This window comes from Gavia stellata, chromosome Z, assembly GCF_030936135.1.
Source record: "Gavia stellata isolate bGavSte3 chromosome Z, bGavSte3.hap2, whole genome shotgun sequence".
In the NCBI taxonomy this organism is placed as follows: domain Eukaryota; kingdom Metazoa; phylum Chordata; class Aves; order Gaviiformes; family Gaviidae; genus Gavia; species Gavia stellata.
In genome coordinates this window covers 5,109,209-5,132,956 of record NC_082637.1, presented here as the reverse complement: position 1 = coordinate 5,132,956, position 23,748 = coordinate 5,109,209, and the positions used below count along the sequence as shown (strand labels likewise).

The 23,748-nt window shown below is 45.3% G+C and overlaps 1 protein-coding gene across 1 annotated transcript; it reads left to right on the top strand.

The window, feature by feature from the left end:
* The first annotated feature begins 3,081 nt into the window (after positions 1-3,081).
* On the top strand, positions 3,082-15,126 carry LOC104254754 (urea transporter 2-like). Its single transcript, XM_059833320.1, has 8 exons — positions 3,082-3,247; positions 5,583-5,772; positions 6,260-6,388; positions 8,894-9,086; positions 9,966-10,113; positions 11,670-11,804; positions 13,391-13,440; positions 14,857-15,126. The coding sequence occupies exons 1-8, from the start codon at positions 3,082-3,084 to the stop codon at positions 15,124-15,126; spliced, it is 1,281 nt and encodes a 426-aa protein (XP_059689303.1).
* The last annotated feature ends 8,622 nt before the right edge of the window (positions 15,127-23,748 follow it).

Genomic DNA, 23,748 nt, shown 5'->3' with positions numbered 1-23,748 from the left:
TTGATGCCCTTCTTGATGCAGATTACAGGCCTGTTACAGATGGCTCAGTGATTTAAAGCACTAGCCTGGGACTCCAGATCCCACTTCCATAAACTTCAAGGTTGACCTTGGCAAAATCTCTTAGGCTGGAATTTCTCTTGCCTGAAAATAGCTCAGCAGCCAGGCTTCCTCTGCAGCCGGTGGAAAGAGAGAGACAGACACCCTCTTCTTCACATCTCAGATAGCTATGTAAGAAAAGGGACATGAATCACTCTCTGGAGATACTAGCCTCTCTCTGTATTGACTGCAAAGAGCTCTCATATGACTACTCTGCACTTAACCCCTAACAGTTAAATTATGTGAGCAAGGACAAGAATTTTAAAAATATACAGGTCCCACGTCTCAATTTCAGAGGGAATTGAGCAGTGCAGTCTTGTAAATACAGGTTATAGAAGCTCTGCAGTGATGTTTCTGCTTTGTAAAACCCAACAGTAATTTTTCGTGGTGAGGTTTAAAATGAGCGTGAGATTTTCAGGTGCTATGAAGACATAGACACAACCACTCAGTATTTATTCTCCCTGCTGGTAACAGCTGCACTCTGTTGCTGATGGCGGATATTGTTCATAGCAAAGGGGCCACTAACCTTTCTTTGCTGATGCGTCCCTGAGACTTCAGGATCCTAAGTGATGCTCTAGTCTCCTTTATGTAGATGCACTGCAGCTGTCTGAGCACACCTCCGCTCTTGAAACTCTTTGGAGAAGTCTTCTGGAAGGAAAATGAGCAAACGAACAAAATCAGAAACATTGAATAGCTATCTCTGACACCAGCCACACTTGCTAAACATGACTATTAAGCTCTGGAGGGAAAGCAACCTCTAGGACAGCCAGCTGCTAGCCTGGCATTGCTCTGGAGTCTCTTCTCTGCTTGTGCTGTTGACCTCAGACCCTGTGTCCTTCCCAGAAAACATTGGGTGTTTGACTGGAGCACCCAGGTTGAGCTGTGAATGGGAAGAACAGGAACTTTCAGAGGGCAGTCCTGAGCTGAGACGGGTTGACTTCCATCTGAAGGTGCTCAAAGCTACGCTGACTACCAGGAAGCCCAGGGCAATGATGCATCTTACACAGCCCAGTGTTTATGGGATGAATCCAGGCAGAAATACCTGGTTTTCCAGTAGGACCTGGCCTCTCCCTACCTCAGAGGGACCCAAATTCACAATATCTGACCATTGCAAATTCCCTCAGCCTAGAGGACATGTAGGAGGAGAAAGGGGACTCCTGCTCAGTGTTCCCTAAACAATGTCCTCCTGGCTAGCCACAAGGAACTAGCCAAAAATGACAATCACCAAGGCTGCCTTTAACTGAAACCAGGGATTGGACTCAGCTTCTGGCCAGAATCGGATTACAGATAGCAAAAAAAGAAGAGGCACAATAAACCCACTCCCTCCCTCTTCTTTTGCTCCTTGCTTGTTCCGGCACCGAGTGCAGCTGGACAGAACCTGGGAACCTCCTTGCTCTCAACCCCATGAGACACTCACGAGCAAGGTTTTGGGGTTGCCTACTCCTTGCACAACCACATTTGTTGCTTTAGACCACTCGATATCTTCTATAAGCCTCCTCCCCCTTAGGATCAAGCAAACTGAGTGCTGGTTAGGTTTAGTTTTTACAGTTGCACACAACAACATCGCTTGCCCGTACATCCAGCCCCAGGCTGATGCTGTTGCACGAAAGTCATCACAAAGACCCTTGCTGCGGTAGGGACGAGCTGCCGGCAGAGCGAGCCAAAGCACTAGACAACAAGCGCTGCGCGATGCATTTGCAGGGCTGCACTTGTGGTGCCAGGGGTGAAGGGAAAACATCTTTTGATGCTCAAGGACCTTCTTATTAGGGCAATCAGAGCCACAGACATTTTTACCCTCTGCCTGTCAGTGCGTCTCCTTGCAAAACAGCCTTCCCTCCAGGCAGGCATCCCTTCCCAGCCTGTCCTTCTGCTGCTCCAGGCTTTAACACTGACAGCCAGCCTCTCTGAGCTACCAAAAACCAGGCTCCCACCAGAAGGTGGTGCCCATATTCCACCAAACACGGGGCAAGCACTTCACAACACAGTCCACTTTTGGGCAACACCTAGAAACCCGGCCACGCTTCTCCAAAATGATCCGAGCAAAACCCCAGTCCAGAGGATGCCAGACTCCCTCAGAAAGCGGAGTGGCATTTTTGCAGATGTAACGCGCAGTGTAGCTCACTAGGGTGCCGTGCAGTGACATTTCTCTTAACAGTTTATATCTCAATGGACTTTTTAACAAACAGAGCCCTGCAGCTGTAATAAGGAGACCATTAAATCCATAATCCTGCCTGGATATTCACCTGTTAACTAAAGAGCACACAGCCCTGAACCAAGGTGCTTATCTTTGTCTAAAGCCACACATGGATGCTCATTTCTGTGCAATACTTTGATGCTATCCCAGCTTGCTCTTGATGGTCTATCAAAGGCAGATGTGGAATGAGGAGCATGGAAAGGCCATAGATTTGCTGTGATATATGAATGCAACAGCTCAAAACATCAAAAGGGATACAGGCTTCAGCCTCTCCTCCAGTATTTTCTTGTCTCCTGCTGTCTGCTACTGTACTGGCAATTTGCATTGCTTCCCTCCAGCTCGCTGCTAGCCAAACATCAGCATGCTGCCTCCCTGGTAGCTGCAACAGCACGCAGGTACTGCTCAGTTACTTGGCAAAGGTTATGTCCCCTGTCCAACCAGCAGCTTGTCACATGCTGCATCAGGAGCTGGAGTGAGGGTGGGATGCTGCAGGGCACCTATGTCACATCCCTCTTTCCCCCTGCAGCTCTGTGCCACAGCTCCATGATGGGAGTGGGTCATTGCCTGGTCCTCATTCCCCAGAGGAGATATCACTGCCCCGGGCAGCAGCGCACACCGCTCTCAGCAGTGGTTCAGGCAGGTCCCTTCTCCATTAAACACCCCATCTTTGAAAAAGGATATCGCCATGGGGCTTTAAAGTACAGCAGAAAGTTGCCAGGGCGGAACCCAAAAGGCTTTCTAACACATGGGCTTTGTGATTTACAGTTGCCTCTTCTCACCGCTCAAAAGAGATGGAGCTTGGAGAGATTGTTGTGGCTGAACATCCCGGTGAGAGGCAGCTGTACGCGGAGCAGAAGCCAAGAGCCCAGGACCTGCTGGGGAGAAGCAGAAATCGGATCCACCAAGTTTTCGGGTATCTCGCAGGAGAAATGAAAGAATACGGAGAGTGGATGAAAAGTAAGCAGAGGGATATGTTTGGGAGTCTCTGGCTAGGAAGAGCTAGCTGTGAACATCTATATTGCCAACAGTACTTCCAGTGCTGGGGCATGAGACGAGGGGCCATTTCACCCCCTGAGGCAGAGCAGAGGCAGCATGGTCCGACCTCACTGCAAACTTCTGGCCTTTTAACTCAAATCATTTTATTCCCAGGAAGGGGATCTCACTGCATCCTCTTGCCATTACCATGGCTGCAGGCATAATTCAGCACAGGCAAAAGACGTCTTTTACACTTAATCAGTTATGTGTCATTAGCACCCCAGCCTTATAGCAGTGCCTGGAGTCACACGTCAGGGCTGGGGATTTAGTCTTGCTTGTAAGTGCTTTGGATCAGCGACCGTCTCCTCATCTGTGTGTGGGCTGACGAAGGGGACCTGACTCCTGATTGTGTGGGCAAAGGCTCTTGCATTACCCGCCTTGGGGGAGCAATAAGCACTGTGGCTGTTATGTTGCTATAAAATACAAAGCAAGTACTGATCTCAAAGGTTTACTGTCCAGACAGGAACAATACATGAGCAGATGGTCCGTGTTACCCAGAATTATTAGGGATTTGGGGCTTTGAGAGGCTATGTAAGACTGTGGGTCCTCTGCCAAGGCTAGGTTGGTTAGCAGTACAACTCCAACAACAACGGGAGAGGAATAAGAGACAGTAGCGTACAGCCAGGCTTTGCGGTGGCTAATGTTGGTGGAGGAGGTGGGCTGAGATGCCTCCAGACAGGGAGCTCATCAGGCTGGCAGTGTGATTCCCAGCCACAGGGGAACATCTCCTTCTGCTTTCTCTTTACTCCAGTGGTCCATGCTTGGTAGACAGCTTTTCTTAATGTTCTGAAAAGCTTTGGCCACCACCCACTGGTTATATTTGAATACTTCCAGTTATACTTGTGTCGAAAACCATGAGCATTGCTGATATATTTCATAGCTCGACACCAAATATTACTAAAAATTATGTCAGACAAGCCTGGTCATTTTTCTCTACAGAACCCATTCCTCCCTGGTCGTAACTGCCTGGCTCCCCAACACCGCACAGCCTGAGGGATACTTGTGAAGCCGTCCCTCAACTTGCACTCCAGCCTCTTGGAAGGGCTCTCCCAGTGATGCTGGAGAGATGCAGAGTGGTACCTGGCCCTTCAAAGAGCCTCTCTTTAAGCTAATCTCATCAGAAAGCAAAACTTGAGACTTAATTGTAAATACAACACAGGGAAGTGGAAAAGGAGGGAGTAGGGAAGAGAGGAGTTTATAGGAATAAGTCATTGCCCAGATTCAAAAATTAGTCTGGCACTTTATGCTGTGTCTAATTAACATTCTAAATGAATTGAATTAATTTTAAATATTTAAGAAGATGAAAGCTGCGTATACACATCGCATGAACATGTTGTTCATGTAAGCAGCCCCTCTTTCTCATTTATTCTCTTTGTATCATGTTTAATAATGCAGAACAGTACAGAAATGGTTACACCTTTCCCAAAAGCATGGAGGAAAAAGACTTCAAGTCAATTTGCAGTAGAAAAGCTAGCAGCAAAAAGTTATTGCAGTGCTACAAGACCCTTCTTGCCCCATGGAGATCATTAGGAGCACTGTACATAGATGCCCTCAGACAGGCTGCCCTCAGCCCCACACACATCCCACCTCCCGCTGCACTCACCTGAGGTACCTGAGCTTGGTGCCAGCTTGCTCTGTCCGGGTTCAATAGTCTTCTCTAAAGAGCAATGGCTCTTTGATCTTTGGAAACGCCTCTTTCCCCTGAGCACAGTCCAAGCTATAATAACTATTCTCTTGATTTAGGTTCTTCGGTTCTCGAAGTACTTTTTTAGATACCTTTGACAGTTTGACCCCACCTCCTATATACAGTGTACCTCCATATTCTGGGTCCCTAAAACAGCAGAAGTGTATCCTTTTCATATTTCCCTATCCAGATACCAACTAGTATCAGTCTTTGCCTAACTCCCTCTCTGCATCTGAATTATACACCAAAAAGCGACTATATCCTCTTTAAATTTATAGCGGAATCTTAAGCAATCTACCACACAAGACTATTCTTTGACCACCATAAATAAACCACTTTTTTATGAATCCCTCCATGAACTTTATAGCAGTGCCCGGTCCATCTGTATTAGCTTTTCAAGTGCCAGATGCAAAATATGCTCAGACAGCAATAAATCAGAGAGGGGTTTTACAGTCCTGTTGATACATCGCCTCTGTTCTGTGGCCAGAAAGCGACTGTAGAGATGAGCATGCTCTGAAGGAGTCCTGCTGAAATGATGCCTTATCACCAGCATTTTTATTTGATCTCCTCCAGATAAGCCCCTAATGGTCCAGCTGGTGGACTGGATCTTGCGAGGGACCTCTCAGGTGATGTTTGTTAACAACCCTCTCAGCGGCCTGATCATCTTAGTGGGGCTTTTCATCCAGAGCCCATGGTGGATGCTCACGGGCTGTACTGGAACGACCGTGTCGACATTAACTGCGCTGGCCCTCTGTCAAGACAGGTAGGTGGTACCTCGCGTCCAGGCACTTAATAAAAACTGGTCGTTATGGTGTCAGGAACCCGCTGATGGGTCATAGCTCCACATTTGAGCATGTTAGAGGCAGCAGACCAGCTTTCCTTATGGATGGTTTGGAAGCAGTTAGGTAAGGACAGAGCTGTGGTCCAGGAAGAGCTGGCCTGTCCTCATACTTGGCTGTCTTTGTGAGAGCATACAGTTATCTCTTTCTGACAGCCTTCATCACAGTCATGTAGGTCCTTTGGGTCACGGGAAACCCCCTGGATCATCATCATTCAACAGTGTCCAAACTTCTGCCTTCCACACACCAGTGAAATGCAATACGGCAGTTACCTCACCATTTTTTTATCCTTCCCTTTAACTCCCTTCACTGGGAGCAGGACCCTTCTTACAAATTGCGTTTCAGCGGGTCCCTGCGACAGGTCACCTTCAGCACAGCTTGCTACCTTGCAAACATTTCTTTCCATCACAGATCAGCCATTGCAGCTGGGCTGCATGGCTATAACGGGATCTTGGTGGGACTGCTCATCGCCGTCTTCTCTGACAAAGGGGATTACTACTGGTGGCTTCTTCCTCCTGTGGCAGTTATATCAATGGCCTGGTAAGTGCTACTTCTCCTCCTAGGGACAACTCTCAGAGAATGAGGAGTCCTGCTATATACACCTTAAATACATTGGAAGTCCCCTCTGCCCAGTCCCCTCCACCAGCAGCTCCAGCCACAGTGGCACTGGAAAGAGGCATTCGTTGATGCACGGAGCTTGTGAGGCACATTGGTAGGAGGTCAAGTACACAGACAACACTGATTACAGCACACGGACAAAGAAAGCAGCCCCACCTCAGCGTTCTGCAAATGTCCCTCATCAGCAGGACACATTCAGGGTGGATGTCATCGTGCCCAACACCGCAATGGTTTTTCCTCCAGGTGCTGAACCGACCTGGTGCTCTCCCTCGGGCTGAATTCAATCTTCCCCCTCTCAGACATGCAACCAGTCATGAGCAGAATTAATTCCTCCAAGTAACTCCGAATGCCAGACAATGTCCTTTCAGGATTAAATTTACCATTTCTAAATACGGACCCTAGCAGCACACTGCAGCATCTATGTAACAGCTTTAACTGAAATTAATTCAAGAGTCACATTTTAATCACTGTTAGCAATAAGATGCAAGTCATTATTGCATTTCACCGCTTTTAAAATCAGATTTTTTTTCATATTTTATTTCTTTAGTCACTTTCAGCAAAGGTCATTTTGTAACAACCTCTCAAAACCCAGAACATGTTGCAAGAATGTTTAGTTTGTCTTGCCTGCCAGAATTCCTTGAGGCCTGCTGTTCAAACTTTTCTTCGTTCTTTTAGTTCACAAGGCTCAAGGGTAGAGCCGAAAGATTTTAAAATTTGAAATTTCATTGATTTTTTTTTAACTGATACTTTGAATTTCAGCTTTAGAAGGCAGCGTTTCTTTAATTGTTTCTTTTTTTTCTGACAACATTTATAACTGGCGGAAGTTTTATATTTCAGCACAGAAATTAGGACACCGTTTTCACCAAAGTGCTGGTTTTTTTTCCTACAGCTACAAGCAAGGAAATCTGTAAACTGCTCTGGGAACCAAATTTGTCATAAAAGAATAGGCTTCATCTGAGATTATACAGGGAGAACAAAGCATTTTTTCCACTACTACTATCTACGCAACAGAACACAAGATGTTGCTTTTGAAATGCCAAATAGTTTGGGTGGGGTTTTTTTATTAGAACCAGCTTAATGACCTTCTAGGACTCAAATGCAGCCTCTTGAAAAATTCAAGTCTTTAAACTGAATCTTTGTAAGCTCTGCAATGTCCACCGCTACTTGCAGGTTGACCGTAAGAGCTGCTCAGCTCACTTACATCAGGAAAGCTCAGCTGGAAGCGTCAGAACACAGCCCATTGCCATCAAGGACAGGACCTGGTTTTTCACTCTCTTCCACAAGCTTTCTGGGCCACATAAAAAGCAGATATTACCTTGCCAATATGCTTTCATGCAGGACACCCACTTCAAGTGAAAATAAGGCAGTCTGGAAATGTCCTGAGGAAAGGAGATCTTGTGAAATTTATATCCTGGTTTCCAGATGAAGTTTATATCCCATGTCCTACAGCCAAAATCTTTGGGAAAATTCATGGTATCTCAAGATTTCCATGATTTTTAGTCTTCGGTCTCTAAATATTTTGAGGGTCACCCCAAATACTTCACGTGCTAAATATACTCAATCATGTTTCCTAAGAAGAAAGTTCAGTTTTCAGAAAATGCCATATGATTTTGGGTGGTACCTGGGCAGCACACAGAAACATCAGTCTCATTGACATAAGCAGGAACATCAATCAAGGTCTGGGTCATGCCTGACACAACACCTTTCACATCTTTGTTACAGTGGTGGCTTCGTCTTACACTGTCAGGCTCCATATGCCCTAAGGATTCCTCATTGCCCCAAAATAGTGTGTCACATAGTAAATGTTTTACATTTTTCTTAAGGGAAGATTCTTCATCCTCTTTAATCAGCTATTCTGCTTTATTTCTCTTCCAGAACCATCATCTGATATCTTTCAAACTATTTTTAAAAAAAAAAAAAAAAAGCAAATTACGTAATTTCCAACTCCCTCTTGCCTCCTCAAGACAGCAGCTTTTTTAGACCATCTAAAGTTCTCCACAGTTCTTCATGTGGCATTCCCAAAATTTGCTCTTCTGTTTCTTGTTAGATTTTTCTACTGAATAAGAAGCCAGATTACTTTTCTCCATCTGTGCCTAAATGCTGTACTGGATGCATTTCTTCATTGGCTCCCTGAGCTCAGCATAGCTAGCAGAGTGCTTGCACACTAGCCAACTGTCTTGAGAGAAGGGTGTGGAGTTTGTACCTTCCATGAAGGGATGTAATAGTTGTTGCAAAAAGATGAACAGCATCCTGCAAGTATTTGTCTGATGCAGACTAATATATTAAAGGTATTCCCTACCCGATGTTCCTAAAAGGAATGGCATTGGCTTGCATTTACCAGAGCTTATGACCAAAGCGGTAGGCTGTTTCACCACTGTTATTGTTATGAACAAGTTATACTTCTTTCTCTTCTCCTTCTGTTCTCAGTCCAATCCTGTCCAGTGCTTTGGGATCCATCCTCAGTAAATGGGACCTTCCTGTTTTCACTCTGCCCTTCAATATTGCGATGACTTTGTACTTAGCAGCCATGGGACACTACAACCCCTTCTTCCCTACAACCCTCATCAAGCCTGTAGCGTCAGTGCCCAATATCACCTGGTCTGCAATCAATGTGCCGCTGGTAAGCTTCACTCCAACAAGTTTATGCTATTTCATTAAAAAGGTGAACATGAAGGCATTCAGCTCGCGACAGCAATTTCAAATGGGTCAGAATGGCTATGTGATCTGTACAGCCAGTAGCAACTCACAGAAATACATGGCTCGGTTCAGTCCATAGAGGACAGTGCCATAAAAGCCCTAGGGAAAGACCTGGCTGATCCAGCAGAAAGGCTGATCGAGCCTGAGGGAAAAGAGTTGCTGAACCTCTCACTTCACCTAACATTGGACTGCCCCCCCAAAAAAGTCTTGAGTGCTCTCAATGCAGAAGTACATCTGGACATGCACTCCCGCTGTCCAGATGTGGTTAAAAGAACATCAGGAAGACAGTCAGTAACAATGTGAAAAGACAGAAGAAACATCAGGATCCCAAAGGGACAGAAACTCAGAAACTCGTTTATACCCAGTCCTCTCAGGTCTAGATGCAGCTCTGGAGGATAACCTTCCCAAAGCAGCATAAGGGTATCTGATATGCTTCATATAATATATAATAAACTCAAATCAACCAGGCCCACCATAGTATTATTGCCTAGGAAGGTTATCGTTTTTCTCCCACACTAAAGTCACCTAAACCACCCCCCCAAAAGAAACCCCAAGCCCCCACCCCCCCCTCCACCATATTACCATCCCAAAAGAAATAAAAGTCCATCTTGGACTGATGAAGTTCAAACCAAACAGTGAACTAACTGGTTCAAAGCGCATGAGTGCCCACACTTACCCGTCAGTCCCACTCAAAGCCAGGATTGCTTTCGTCCTTTCTAACCAATAGCTTGGACAAAATAACTGCTGTGTCCCTCTGAGTACAGAGATACAATAACAGGCGCTTTTCTACTGGCTGCTGCAGCTCTTGCAATCCATCCCAGTCGGTGTTGGTCAAGTGTATGGTTGTGAAAACCCCTGGACTGGAGGCATCTTCCTTGTTGCTTTACTTATCTCCTCCCCAGTTCTTTGTTTACATGCTGCAATTGGATCGACAGTGGGGATGTTTGCAGGTAAGACATATTTACCAAAGTAATTTTTTAACTAGGGTATCTTGACACTACCTATTATATGACTCTCTCCACACTTTAGAATTGCATGGGTTTGGACATACTTGGGACAACACTCCCATTTTTGAAACTGTCTCTAAATTCGGAAGTTCTTACTGAAGGTCACACAACATGGTGAAGGCAAGAACAGAAGCAGATTTTCTTTACGCTTTGAATTTGTTATTAGATTTGTAACTCAGGCAGGTGGTTTGTTCCACCTTGCTTAACCCTCCTGCCATTGGATTTGATGAATCCCATGGAGATGATGATAAAGAAACCTAGAGAAATAGTTTCAGAACTGATCTCTTGCCACCAGAAGTGTTTTAAATTACCACCACATGTGGATGTCTACCTCAGAGCTGAGCAGTCAATGAAAAGAAACAGACTTTTCTAGGATACAGTTCATTCGATCCCACTGCGGATTTGTCAACATAGCTAAATGAATGCCACTCAAAATGGCCTGTCTCTCCACTAACCAGAGAAACACTCTTAAGTTAAGAGAAATTAATCCGACCCTTGAAGTTAGACAAGATTAATGCCAATTATGTCACCAACTGTAATACAAAAATATGATGGAATAAGTGTAGTCTGAGACAACAACCTTGGAAAAGGCACAGTCATCCAACAATAAGTTCTCTGCGCTCTCAAGCACTTTGTACAAGATGTGAGCTGCCTTACATTTGTTTTTTTAAACACCACTATCCAAGATTTGTATGGTTAAGAGCATTTGGCAAGTTTTGTACAGGTCTGACATTTAATCTAGAAGAGAAAGGTCAGGGGAAAGTATCTGGGGATAAACATGGTAATGAAACAGAAGACAAATGAGGGCATTATAGCAGGAAATGTATTAATCTTAAGAGTGACATGAAGGTGGCCTGTGCACTACATACTGTGCTCTTCTTTTTACTGGTACTCCTGAAGCCCCCGAGAAATCCTGAAGAAGTGCCTATGAGGTCAGGTTTGGAGCAGACCCTCAGCTCCCAACCCAGTGGAGAATTTCCACAGCAATGATAGAATGACCTCATCTCGTATCTAGACTGCATCTAGCAAAGGTCACTAGGAAGAGAGAGAAAACCCTGCTTACTCCCACAAAAGACACTCAGGTGTGCCTCTGATATTCAAGATCAGGGTACGTATGAGGTTTAAACAGTACATGTGAGCACAGCTTTCTGCAAGAAGGACACCCAGGTGAGAAGGTCCTCCTACACTCTGGCTGGATCCTCCAGCTGGTCATCTGGGCGACTAACTACAACACACTCAGCGCATATGCAGAAAGTTTAGCCTAAATAAACCTTTGAGACTGGGCCAAATTCCAACCCTAAGGACATTATCAGAGCTCCAAAATAATGAGCTTCGTTTGATTTCATCCTTTTTTCTGCATGTGCATGTTACGCAAGTGTGAGCATGGTTAAATTTGTCTAGATGTCATAGGGAAGAGACGATGGATTCCCAGCAAGTGATGGGTCCTCCTGCAGATACTTCTCATACCTGACCTCACAGCATTGCCTTTTGTCTTGCAGCACTGAGCATTGCATCACCATTTGACGGCATCTACCTTGGCTTACACAATTACAACTGCGCACTCGCATGCATTGCAATTGGGGGCATGTTCTACGCCTTGACCTGGCAGACTCATTTGCTGGCACTTGCCTGTGGTATGTATCTTTTACACAAAGGGAAGACAAAAATTTATGCAGCCAGGCAGTTTATGAATACTAGAGGTTTAGAGTGAACATTGGGCTACCACCCTGCTCCTAAACTAGGTATGCTGCAAGAGCTATTTCTGTGATGGCATCAGACTTGAGCTCGGATGTGCAAGCTGCAAGTGCTGAGCGAAGCGCCTTTAGGCCCTGATAACCTAAAAACATCTAGAAAGGGTGGAAGTACTGTTTGTGAAAGGAGCACAAGCTATGACATGAGCAGAAGTTTAACAAATTAGCAACTCAACAGCTTCATAGAAGCAGCCTTTTCATAACTATATGTATCATTAGAGGAAGTGTGTCATAAGAAGAGAGCTGTTGCACAAGGTCAGTTTAAAATCCATCTACCCAAAGACCCCATCTTCAACAGCAGCCAAAAACAGACTCTATGGGAAGAGTTTAAGAATAATGTAGCATATATAAAATTCCCATGAAGATTCATCCAGCCTCCAACCATTTGCGTTTCAGTAGTTTTCTGTCCTGAGCACTATTTCTGGATTGCTCCGTAGCTTTCCCTTCCTTGACTTTGTCCTTGGGTGCCTTATCTCCTGCTTTGCCACCTCTGACATCCTGGGACAAGGAGGCCTACTGCTAACTGCTGGTGGTTTGAAGCCACAGGACAGACACTGGTGGAGAATTTCATACAATCAGAGAATAGAATCATAGAACCATTTAGGCTAGAAAAGACCCTTAAGATCATCGAGTCCAACCATCAGCCTAACGCTACCAAGTCCACCACTAAACCATGTCCCTAAGTGCCACATCTACACATCTTTTAAATACCTCCAGGGATGGTTGACTCAACCACCTCCCTGGGCAGCCTGTTCCAGTGCTTGATAACCATTTCGGTGAAGAAATTTTTCCTAATATCCAGCCTGAACCTCCCCTGGCGCAACTTGAGGCCATTTCCTCTCGTCCTATTGCTTGTCACTTGGGAGAAGAGACCAACACCTACCTCTCTGCAATCCCCTTTCAGGTATTTGTAGAGAGCAATAAGGTCTCCCCTCAGCCTCCTCTTCTCCAGACTGAACAACCCCAGTTCCCTCAGCCACTCCTCATCAGACTTGTGCTCCAGACCCCTCACCAGCTTTGTCGCCCTTCTCTGGACACACTCCAGCACCTCAATGTCCTTCTTGTAGTGAGGGGCCCAAAACTCAACAACACGGTATTTGAGATGAGGCCTCGCCAGTGTCGAGTACAGGGGGATCCCTGTAATCCCCCACTGCACACAGGTCAAGTTGTGCCAATTAAAGAGAAATTAAAGATAAAAGAAATACCACCATCACTTGCTCTTGACAAAACCACATTCTTCATTCATCGTCCATCTCTATGGAGCAGATAGGACCAATGTAGTCTACATGGCCAGATGCAGAATTAGGGCATTTTAACCAATTGTTGAATTATAACATTAATCCTCACATCAGGTCGCTGGCAGGATACTTTACTGTGCGTTTGGACAATATTACTATTTCCGATAATTTCTTTGGGGAGATAAGCAAGATTTTCCTCATCTTGATCTGTCCTTGGTCTTCTTTTCTCAGCATTATTTTGTGCCTACTCTGGAGCAGCTCTTGCTAATGCCCTATCTGTGGTAAGTTTGAGGGTTTTTTAATGGAGTTTTGGTTTGTTTGTTTTAACTGTATTTTGATTTGTTATGATATAATGCTAAGCAAGTGCCCCAAAATTTTCCATGTCAGTTTTGACAGCATTGAAATGAGAATGCTGCAGCCAATGGCAGCTCTTGTACAAATTCTCCGACAGCTGAATTCTGCACTTGCAGACTCTGCAGCTGATAATAAGATTTCAAATACTTTGGACCAAGTCATCCACAGCAGGATTGTGCATGTGTATGTGAATTCCAGCATGAGCAAGCGGTTTGAGATGCAACACTTCGTTGCAGGCAATATTTTTGAAAAATTCCCAAAGGTCCAAATTTTTCCTTGCTTCTCCCGAGATCTTTCTCCCACCCTACCCACAGATATTATTTAAGTTTGATCTGGATATGAGAACTAAAATGGGGAGGGGACTGTTTTCTTAAATACATAATCATCGTATCTGGACAGATCAAGAAAGAGGTGAAGTCAGAAATGCCAAGCTTTGTTTCTTCTTTAAGATCTGAGAGATTAAAGCAAAACCATGTTTTAATAAAATTGATTTAACAACTTAAAAGAAAAAAACACTTAGAACTAGCAGCTTCATGCATTAAATGTGTTCATCTGGCATCCACTCAGTACCGTGTAGGTCCCTGCAGATGGGTTGCTTTGTTAAACACACCTACTTTTTGGGATGCATCAGAAAAAAAAGAACATTTACTTTTTCTCCTTGTGATCTTGTTTTTGGCAGACCTCAAGTCAGGTCAAGAGGTAGGGTCACGGAGCAGGACTGAGGGTTGGATGCGATGCCAGTAACACATGGGCATTGGGGACAGCCAATACGTGTGAATAGTACTCTATGTACATGACATTTTATAGGATGGTGAGGGTAAGATTCAGCTCATTTATTAGAGAATTTTAATGTCCACATGTGAGCTGGGTGTCTTGGTTTTCATTACAGTCAGCAGAGCTCTGGACCCTGATTCAATTGCTTCAACATTCGTGCCAAGTGCCATTCTGGCCAACAGCTGCATCTCCAAAAGGACTGAGGCTCCAATGTAGGATGCCTTATGTAGCCCTGTACATTTTAGATAAACTAGATACCTCTGTGTGAGCCACTGAATCGATATTTGGTACCAGAGGAGCTCCCCAGACCTCCAGTGGCCAGCAGGAAGCTAGCTGTCGTGTAGCCCCCCCATGTAGGGCTGGGCATCCTCCTCTGGATCCGAATAGGAGATCCTGTATGGGGGGTTTCAAGAAGACATGTCCTATGTATGTCACATTGTCCTCAGGGAAAGCACTGGCTCTCCCAGCTTCTCAAATGCAAGAATTTAGCAACAGGCAGAAGTAAGCAAAGGGAACATGCAAAAAGAGGTACCAAAATGCACCTGTCTGTCTGTCCTTTCCCCTCCCAGCTTGGGCTGCCACTCTGCACCTGGCCTTTCTGCTTCTCCGCACTTCTCTTTTTGCTGATAAATTCAGACAACCCAGCCATCTACAAAATCCCCCTCTGCAAAGTCACCTACCCAGAAGCTAACCGGATCTACTACCTGAGAATGAAGAGAAGAGCATCAGAGAGCAGGAGAGAAGAGCAGAAACGAAAGGAGCAAAAACCCGACGGTGACTCAAAAATAAACACAGGAGGCACCCCCCTGTGCACCCCCAAAAACCGCCACGCTTACTGATTTCAAATGTCCACGAGTGTACAGTTTTGGGGCAGTTTTTCAGATGCTAGCCGAGGACACTACAGCCACAAACACCACCTTGGGCAGCGGTCTGCAGGCTGGGGATTCAGCATCCCACATTCGGAAGGAAACATGATTTGCCCTTGAGCTAAGCTTTCCAAAAAACACTCAGGTAACAATAATGGCTGCCTTATCAATCCACATGCTGTTGACTTGAAAGTCACCTCTTATCAATAATAACTGTAAGAATAAGCAGAAGAACATTAACGCTGACAAGAGGCTGTATTTAATTTCAAATGTGTAATTTAACAAAATAAATATGCTGAGAAGGACGTGGTATCTAATAATAATAATGTAAGAACTACATCAAGAGCTGCACTTCAAATTAAGAACATGTATATTTGAAAGTGGAATAAACAGACTGATCTCTTCCTTTCTTGTGTCCCATCAATGTCTAACCCTCTTAATCCCTCTTAACAGGTACAACACACACAGGTAAATATTCTAACAGAGTGCATATTATTTTGGTGCCATCTCCTGACTCCTCATTAAGCACCAAGACAATGAAGGTATGAACAGACGTGCTTTAATCAGACTAGAAAAGCAACTAGCTAGCAATGATCAAACATTTTTCTTTCCCTTGCATAATATTCTGTCTTACAAATAGAAGACCTCTCTCCTGCTGAATCCCTACATACATCCAGTGGGAAACAGGAAAACTTCATGTAAAGAATAAGATAAAAATTTACTGCTGGTAGCAGTTACTGCAGTTCTTTCTCTCCCCTTCCTAAGGGAGCAGTTCCCTTGCATTAAGCCATGAGCAACGAACAAGTCAAAGGCTCCACTTGATGTTTATTGGGTGTCAGATCAGGGTCTTCTCATGGGTCTTTAGTGTCTGGCCTGCCCCAGAGAAACCTCACAAGGCATCATCAGACTTAGTCATGGGAAGCTAACGACCCTCCTGTGCTGATGTTCTACCCGGGGGTTGGTTTCTAACAGGCATAAGGTGTGAGGAGGACACTGCCACTTCATGCCTCCTCTGAGTCCTTACAACAGGGAAGGGCCAATTGCCCTAAAGGGGACTTTTCTTGGGAACCTTTTCCAAAACGTCCGCAAAACAAGCCTGATGGAAAAGCTTCCTCATTAAAGTCATTTCACATGATCAGTCTAAGATCATGGACCCAAAGGACTTGAAGATTTAAAATGCAAAGAGACTATGCAACCACAAACATTCAGATCAGATGCTGTCCTTTCTACCTCTTGATGGGGGGCTGTTTTGCAGATTCATCTGAGGGTCTTTGAGCAGGTGGGAGCCCAGCTCTAACCCAGCACTTGGACCTTTTTAAAAAAGGGTGAGCCCGGGTGTTGCTCACGGGACTGTTTGTGCCTTTATTAGCAAAAGACCAGAGGCCAGCCCCTCTAAACATCCCCTAGAAGGAGATCCAAGATTGAATTCAGCCTGGGAGACAAAAATATGGTGCCGTATAAGTATGTTGAGATGCTCTTTAAACAGGTTTGGCCATCCCAGGGACTCTGGTACAATTTAGGTCCTACTTCCTCCCCTACCTGGATAACGACAGATTTGAGATTCCACCTGGCAGGACAGCCTCACACATGCAAATAAACCCAAACTTCAGTAGCCAAGATAAGCCTGTCATTGAAAATTCAGCGATCCAAGGAGCTTTGTACCCATCATAACCTGCGCCACCCCAAGACTTGAGCACTGGTGTTACACCTCTGTCCCATCTTAAACCTCAGGCTAACCTCTGAACCTGACCTTACAAATGCCCTCCAGGAAAGCACCAAGGCAACGAGCTGGCATTCCCACATGCCACAAGCCTTCTTGGAGATTAATAAAAGACCAAGAATCCCAGCAGTCTGCCTGACATGTTAGCCGTGAGACTTTTGTTGGCCCAGGGCAAACCAAGAGGGATGGGACTGACCACAGCTCAATACCTGACCTATGTCTATCAGAGGGAGGAAGATCTGACAGATGTACAACTGCAGCAAGCAGAAAAGCAAACACACTATAGTGGTCAAAACCTCCCATGCAAATGGCAGCAGTGTCCCAAAGATGTTGAGCTCTGACAAGCTCAGGAGCCCAGAGGTGCAGGTGTGTTTCTGTAACACAAGAACAAGGGATGAAAACCACTAATTTAGGAGAAACAGATTGTTTGTGAAAAACAACCCATGACCCAGGCATTGCACAAAGGCAGTTAAGCCTTTAAGCTATCAGAGAGGACTGCCCCAAATGGATCTACGATCTCAGCCCGTGTTAAAGGGCATTTGTAGGCTGCATGTGCAACTGCTTATTCCTGCATGGTGAGTCCAGAAGAAGCAAAGACACCATCAGAAAAGATGTCAGGAGGCAGGGAAGAAAGCAGAGAGCCACAGGAGAATAGGCTGCCAAGCTACCCTTTGAGCCATGATGCCAGCAAACCAATGCTAGTAAAAAAGGAGTCTCATATGGTCACTACACACTGCAAGATCAGGGACATCCCAGTGTTGCTGCTGCTGTAGAGAAACACGGGAAGGCAGAATAACACATGAGGTGATACAGAGCTGTCTGAACACTTTCCCTCTATAGCAGTCAATTAAATACTAAGCACATGCAAACTAGCAGGACCCGTTCATAGAATCACAGAATGGTTTGGGTTGAAAGGAACATTTAAAGGCCATCTAGTCCAACCCCCTGCAATGAGCAGGGACATCTTCAACCAGATCAGGTTGCTCAGAGCCCTGTCCAACCTGACCTGGAATGTTTCCAGGGATGGGGCATCTACCACCTCTCTGGACAACCTGCTCCAGTGTTTCACCACCCCGTCATCAAAAATTTCTTCCTTTTATCTAGTCATCTGCTCTGCACAGTTTAATTTAGCTCATACACAATCCAGCATTAGAGAAATATTTGAATAGTAGCAACACAGAGTTACAAAAATATTATATAATAATGCTAGAACCATATTTTTGAAGAAAAATCTCAACTGTGGTTAGCTATGCCAAGCTTATCATTTGTTTTCTTAAAAATAAAAGTGAAGCCCAAGTGCAATATGGCTATTGGAAAGAATTTGTCATGTAAGAGCCATTGCAGACATTAATTCCTCAGCCACAAGCAAATCCATCCTGAAATCAATTAGTAAAGCAATTTCTAGAGTTGAAGCCATCCATAAAAAATAGGGTATAAACAGCTTTATTAAGTCTCTAGGTAATCAAAAGATTTGAGTAACTAAAGCCAGTACTAATAATTCTTGAAAACAGGAAAGACAAATCAAGTGTTTCCTGGAAGGGAGCAGGAGACAATAAAAGCACTAACTGAAGTTATCAATGGTAGCCAAACAGCCTGCTGTCTATTGAATTCTATAAAAAATTTTCATTAAGAGAAATTAAATGTACTGTTTTCAATGGGACTAATAATTTTGAGACAGTTCCCGGAGATCTAACGTAAAACAAATATGCCCATAAAAAAAAAAAAAGAAACACCTAAAAACTAAAGCCTTTTCTATAGCTAGAGCGGTCACTCCACCCAGCTCACCTCCACAGAAAATTAAATAAATATCCCTGTATGAACCAACACCTGGCCTATCAGTAGCATATATAAAAACAACCTCCTGAAAATTTGCCTTCAAAAATTGAACAGCAGGGGCAAATGGGAGCAGACTAAGCAACACGAAGGAATTGCAAAAGACCTCCCCAGCGAACACTGAAGACCATCTATTCTAACTGGAGTCCAATGTAAAAACAATATGTATACTATGTGGATCTAAGAAAAATGCTTATTTTATTGCTCCAAATGTCATTCTTCTTACTATTCTATTTGCTCAGTACCCCCCAGAAGAAAAAAACCACACACTTTGCTCTTTGAGAGGACGTTCCCAGCTCTTCTCCCATAGACATAGGTGCTTCTGTCGATAAGATCAGTCACAGAACCTCTTACAGAAAAAGCTGAAGCAAGTGCTTTAGTTGTCCTGGCTTGGGTATTGATGACTCCAGAATGACTTACCTATTAATCACTCTTCATGAACAATTAGCAAAGCTGCACTGAGGGAATGTGGAAGGGAGGTATTTGCCTTCTCAGTGGACATTATTTCTAGCAGAGGTCAGAGCCATGCTGCCATCCACATCAGAGCATCCTAGTTGCTGAAGCATGATGTTTACCATCTGATTCCTTCATCTGATGACCTTTTTTGACACTCAACAACCCCCTCATGTACTACTGGGGTCCAGAACAGACAAAAACAGCAGTACAGCGCAAGACCACTATAGGAGATGATGATATCTTTTAGCCCAAGGAGGATACCCAAAGCTGTAGGGCTGGAAAACCTGCTGCTCTGCTCTCAGTGATGGGGTGAAATGGCTGCAGCGCTGTATGGGAAGCAAGAGCCAGTTGAAGTGCGATGGGTTAAAGTCTGCTGCCACTGAGCAGGTTTCCGTGTTGGCCTCCACTCTCAAGCTGCCAGAGCTGTTCTGCAGCAGAGCCCGGACCCTTCCCTCCTGGCTCTGTTCAATACTGCTGTGAGCTTAAAATAAGTATCGTCATTTTTTCAGCCCCTCTGCAATATCAACACCTCTTCTTCCCATACCTGCAACTACAGATCAGTGCAAATAGGAGTGTGAAGTTGTCAGGGAGGGCAAACGCCCCCCTCCCAACTCCTAGGCAGCCTGTGCGTGGAGCCAGCTAGCACCCTGGCAGCCACCAGCAAATATTGGGAAGGGCTTTATGCTCCAGAGGGCTACGCCAGCAACACGGGGCCTCGCCACAAGCTGAGAAACCCAAAACTTTATGACATGTCCAAATAAGATAAGCCCCTAAAATTTTCAGCTGCTGGGAAGTTGCTCTGTGCTTTGTCCATGCCAGATATCTCCAGTCTGCAATGACAGACATATTCCCCAACGCTGCAGGCTGACTCGCTTTTTGTAGGTCACATTTGCCAGGGTTACAGAAATACCACCACTTTGAGGACGAGATCTGTTTGCCAAACATTGTCCCCTCCCTCCCCCTTCAACAGAAGGGTCTGTTTTAATTTGGAAGATGGAAGGAGTTCAAACAGGAAACAAACCCTTGATTGCAGTTGATTTTACAGTTCTCGGGGGGTCTTTTACAAACTCCTGCAGCTGTTGCCACAGCTGAAATTCACACATCCCAGTGGTGGGATGAGAAGACCGGGGATAGTTCTGTGGCTCTGTGTGTGACTGTTTCTTCCACCACATTTTCCCTGGGAATGAGTTTGGGCACCTCCGACTACAGCTTAGCAACTCCTGAACACACTCAATTTACCTCGGTGCATTTCGTATCTTAAACTGTCGCAGAGCTGCATCCTCACATTCTTCTCCAGGAGCAGCCCTTTGTATAGAGAGTTGAGGCAGACCCAAATCCGTGCTCCCAAAACGTGCAGCCTCACTCAGCGCAGCAGTGGTAAAGCACCAAATACATGCGGGAGCCCTTCAAAAACATCCGACTACCTCACCCATCCAAAATGCACAGGGGTGCAGGCAGCTCAGCACAACTCAGCAGCTGCAAATCAAATTGTGCTGTGCACTGAACTGCAAAAGACAAAGACACAGAGACAGAGTCATCCCTGACCTGTGCAACTAGGATAATCTGGAGTCTTTTTCCCTTTGCTCCAGGGCACCCCAGCCTGTACCTGACCCCGCTTCTCCACACTTCCCTCACTTCAGCTAAGTGCTGACAGCTCCGTTGCTCTGTCATCCATAAATCTCTGCTCTGCAAAACCACTCAGCCAGAAACCAGGCAGCGACTTCCTGGCTGTGGGGAAAACCAGAAAGGCAAAGATGATGACAAACTACCAGCCAGCGATGGTTTCTTGCTGTAGCTGAGTGACGTTATTTCACTTGTGTAAATTAAATCCTGTTTAGGGCATTTTCTGTTCCCAGAAATTGAGTTATCCAACAGATATGACTTTTTTTTTCTTTTGTCTACTACAAAATGTGCATCTTTACAGCAAATGGATTTACATCTGCTTGTGTGTGTGCATGAAAATGCTGCTCTGTAGTACTGCTTGCAAAACCCCGTAAGCATCTACAACCAGTGTAATTCTACCTCTATCCATTGCACTGATTATTAATTTTCAGTTGTTCCTACTGTCTGCTGGTTCATTTCTGGATGCTACCAGTCCTCTTTCTCTTGTTTATCAGAGCTGCAACCCATGCTATGTAAAGTACCTTCCACTTCTCTTAAGATCTACTTGGCAAGAAAATAGTCATCACTGGGATTGAGATGCTGAAGGAGTTTCTTGTTGGAACTATTATAGTATTCTGCTCTTTGCTAAGGCCTAACTTAATCATCTCCTACAACATATAGGTTTGTGAGAATGGATTATTTCCTTGAAAGCAGGCATGCCCTGGGTGAGATTCACACCCCCACCATCAGGGCAAAGGGGAAAGGGCGTGAAACTCTACCAAACTGAGATTAGATGCAGGGAAGTTAAGTGAACTGACTCTGAAATTACAGAAGTGGATGAAGCAGCAGAAAAACGTCTTGTCTTGTGTCATAAAAAAAGCTATCCAGCTTTGTCATTCTCACTGGGATCTTGCTGTGTTAAGGTAGGTCCGGAAAATGAGCCTTTTTGGATTTGGGCTTTTCCCTGGAGCCAGGAGAACAGGAGAGGGGTTTGAAGCTGGATTTCAGAATTGTTTGAGTTGCAGTTTCCTCTCAGGTCCTGAAATACAGTGATACAGTTAACCTCATGCTTCCAAAACCCTCTTGTATTTCAGGATCACAGAATCATAGAATCATTAAGGTTGGAAAAGACCTTTAAGATCATCAAGTCCAGATGTTTCAATATGGCTGATGAGTCGACAATGCTACAAATGACCAGAAAAACAAGCAGCCTTGAGGTTCAGACTCATGGCATGAAGCGGAGAGCATTGCTCACCACCAAATCCTGAGAATCAAACAGGATCGTGCCAAGAGCCAGGCAGAACTGCTCTTAATCAGTAAGTGGGTTTCCAGATACCAGCTATGCACTCTTGCAGCTGCATGGACTGAGAAGGTGAGTCCTGAGAGCACATCAGGCTGGACAGAAAGGACAGTAGGTCGCCAGAGTGGTGGGCAGGGGAGGGAAGTGATGTGCATGCATTAGGAGAAGTGTCTATTTTGGGACCATACATCAGCAGCAGTATCCAGAGCCTTACACGAGCTCAGACCATGGGGAGGTCTGACAGTGCCAGGGCCAGGGAACTGCTGTTTACGAGCTCTCTAAAAATGGACATCTGAATATTTGCTCTGGTTTCCATAACTGCGCATGTGGCTGTGCTGGACACATACCACGAGAGGGAGCCGGACACCGGAGCCGGACGGCTCACCTCACCAGCCATCCCCATAGCCACTTGCTAAACACCATCCAGTCGTCACACAGAGGAATGTCAAAGAGCAGCTTTCTCTAGAGAATTTTTACAGGCTAAAATGAAAGGATAGAAGCTGCCCACACCAGCTTGACTTTTGGTCCACTCTGTATAAACCCAAAACTGCTTCCCTCAGTAAACAAGTGCGAGATTGTGACAGACCCCTTGCGTGCTCTGTGCTGAAACAGATTCTTCCAGCCTGCGTTTGCTCATAACAACAAGACGATGAAAAGCAGTGTGGCCACAGATGCCGACAGGCACAGACTTGCTGATGTTGCTCCTCCGGGCACCCTGCATCCAGGATGGCTCAGCCCTTACCTGGGCAGAAAATCTGCCTCCTCAGCCAGCACATGGGCTGAGCATCACTCTCCCTCAAGACACCATACGGTTATCTCCCCCTCCTGCCATACCTTCATTTCCATTGCCGGTGCTCCAGAGAAACCACAGACTAGGAAAAATTCTGAAAGTAAAATGGTGGGTTCGGTCATAGTTGATCTTGCAGCAGGAGGCTAGACCAAATGAGCTGCAGAGGTCCCTTCTGACCTGAGTTATCCCATGGTCCTAAGTAACTGGAGCAGTTTTTGAGCATCATTTGGTTTTGACATTGTCTCCCATAACATCCTCATAGACAAGTTAATGAAGTATGGGCTAGATAAGTGGACAGCGAGGTGGATTGAAAACTGGCTGAATGGATGGGCTCACAAAACAGTGGCACAAATTCCAGCTAGAGGCCAGTCATTAGTGGTGTAACGCAGGGGTTATACTGGGGCCAAAACTGTTAAACATCTTAACTAATGACCAGTGTGATAGGGTAGAGTGCACCCTCAGCAAATTTGGGGAAGATGCAAACCAGGGAGTAGTGTCTGACACACCAGAGGGTTGTGCTGCCATCCAGAGGGTCCTCAATAGGCTGGAAAAATGGGTTGACAAGAACCTCATGAAGTTCAACAAGGAGAAAGGCAAAGTCCTACATCTGGAGAGGAACAATTCCATGCACCAGTAAATGTGGGGGCCACTGAGCTGGAAAGCAGCTAGGCAGAAAAGGCCATGGGGGTTCTGGTGGACACCAACTGGCCCATGATCCAGCAACATACCCTTGCAGCAAGGAAGGTCAACAGCCTCCTGGGCTGCATTAGGAGGAGCTTTGCCAGCAGGTCAAGAGTGGTGATCCTTCCCCTTTACTCAGCACTAGTGAGACATATCTGGGGTACTGTGACCAGTTTTGGGCTCCCCAGTCCAGGAGAGGTGGGGACATACTGA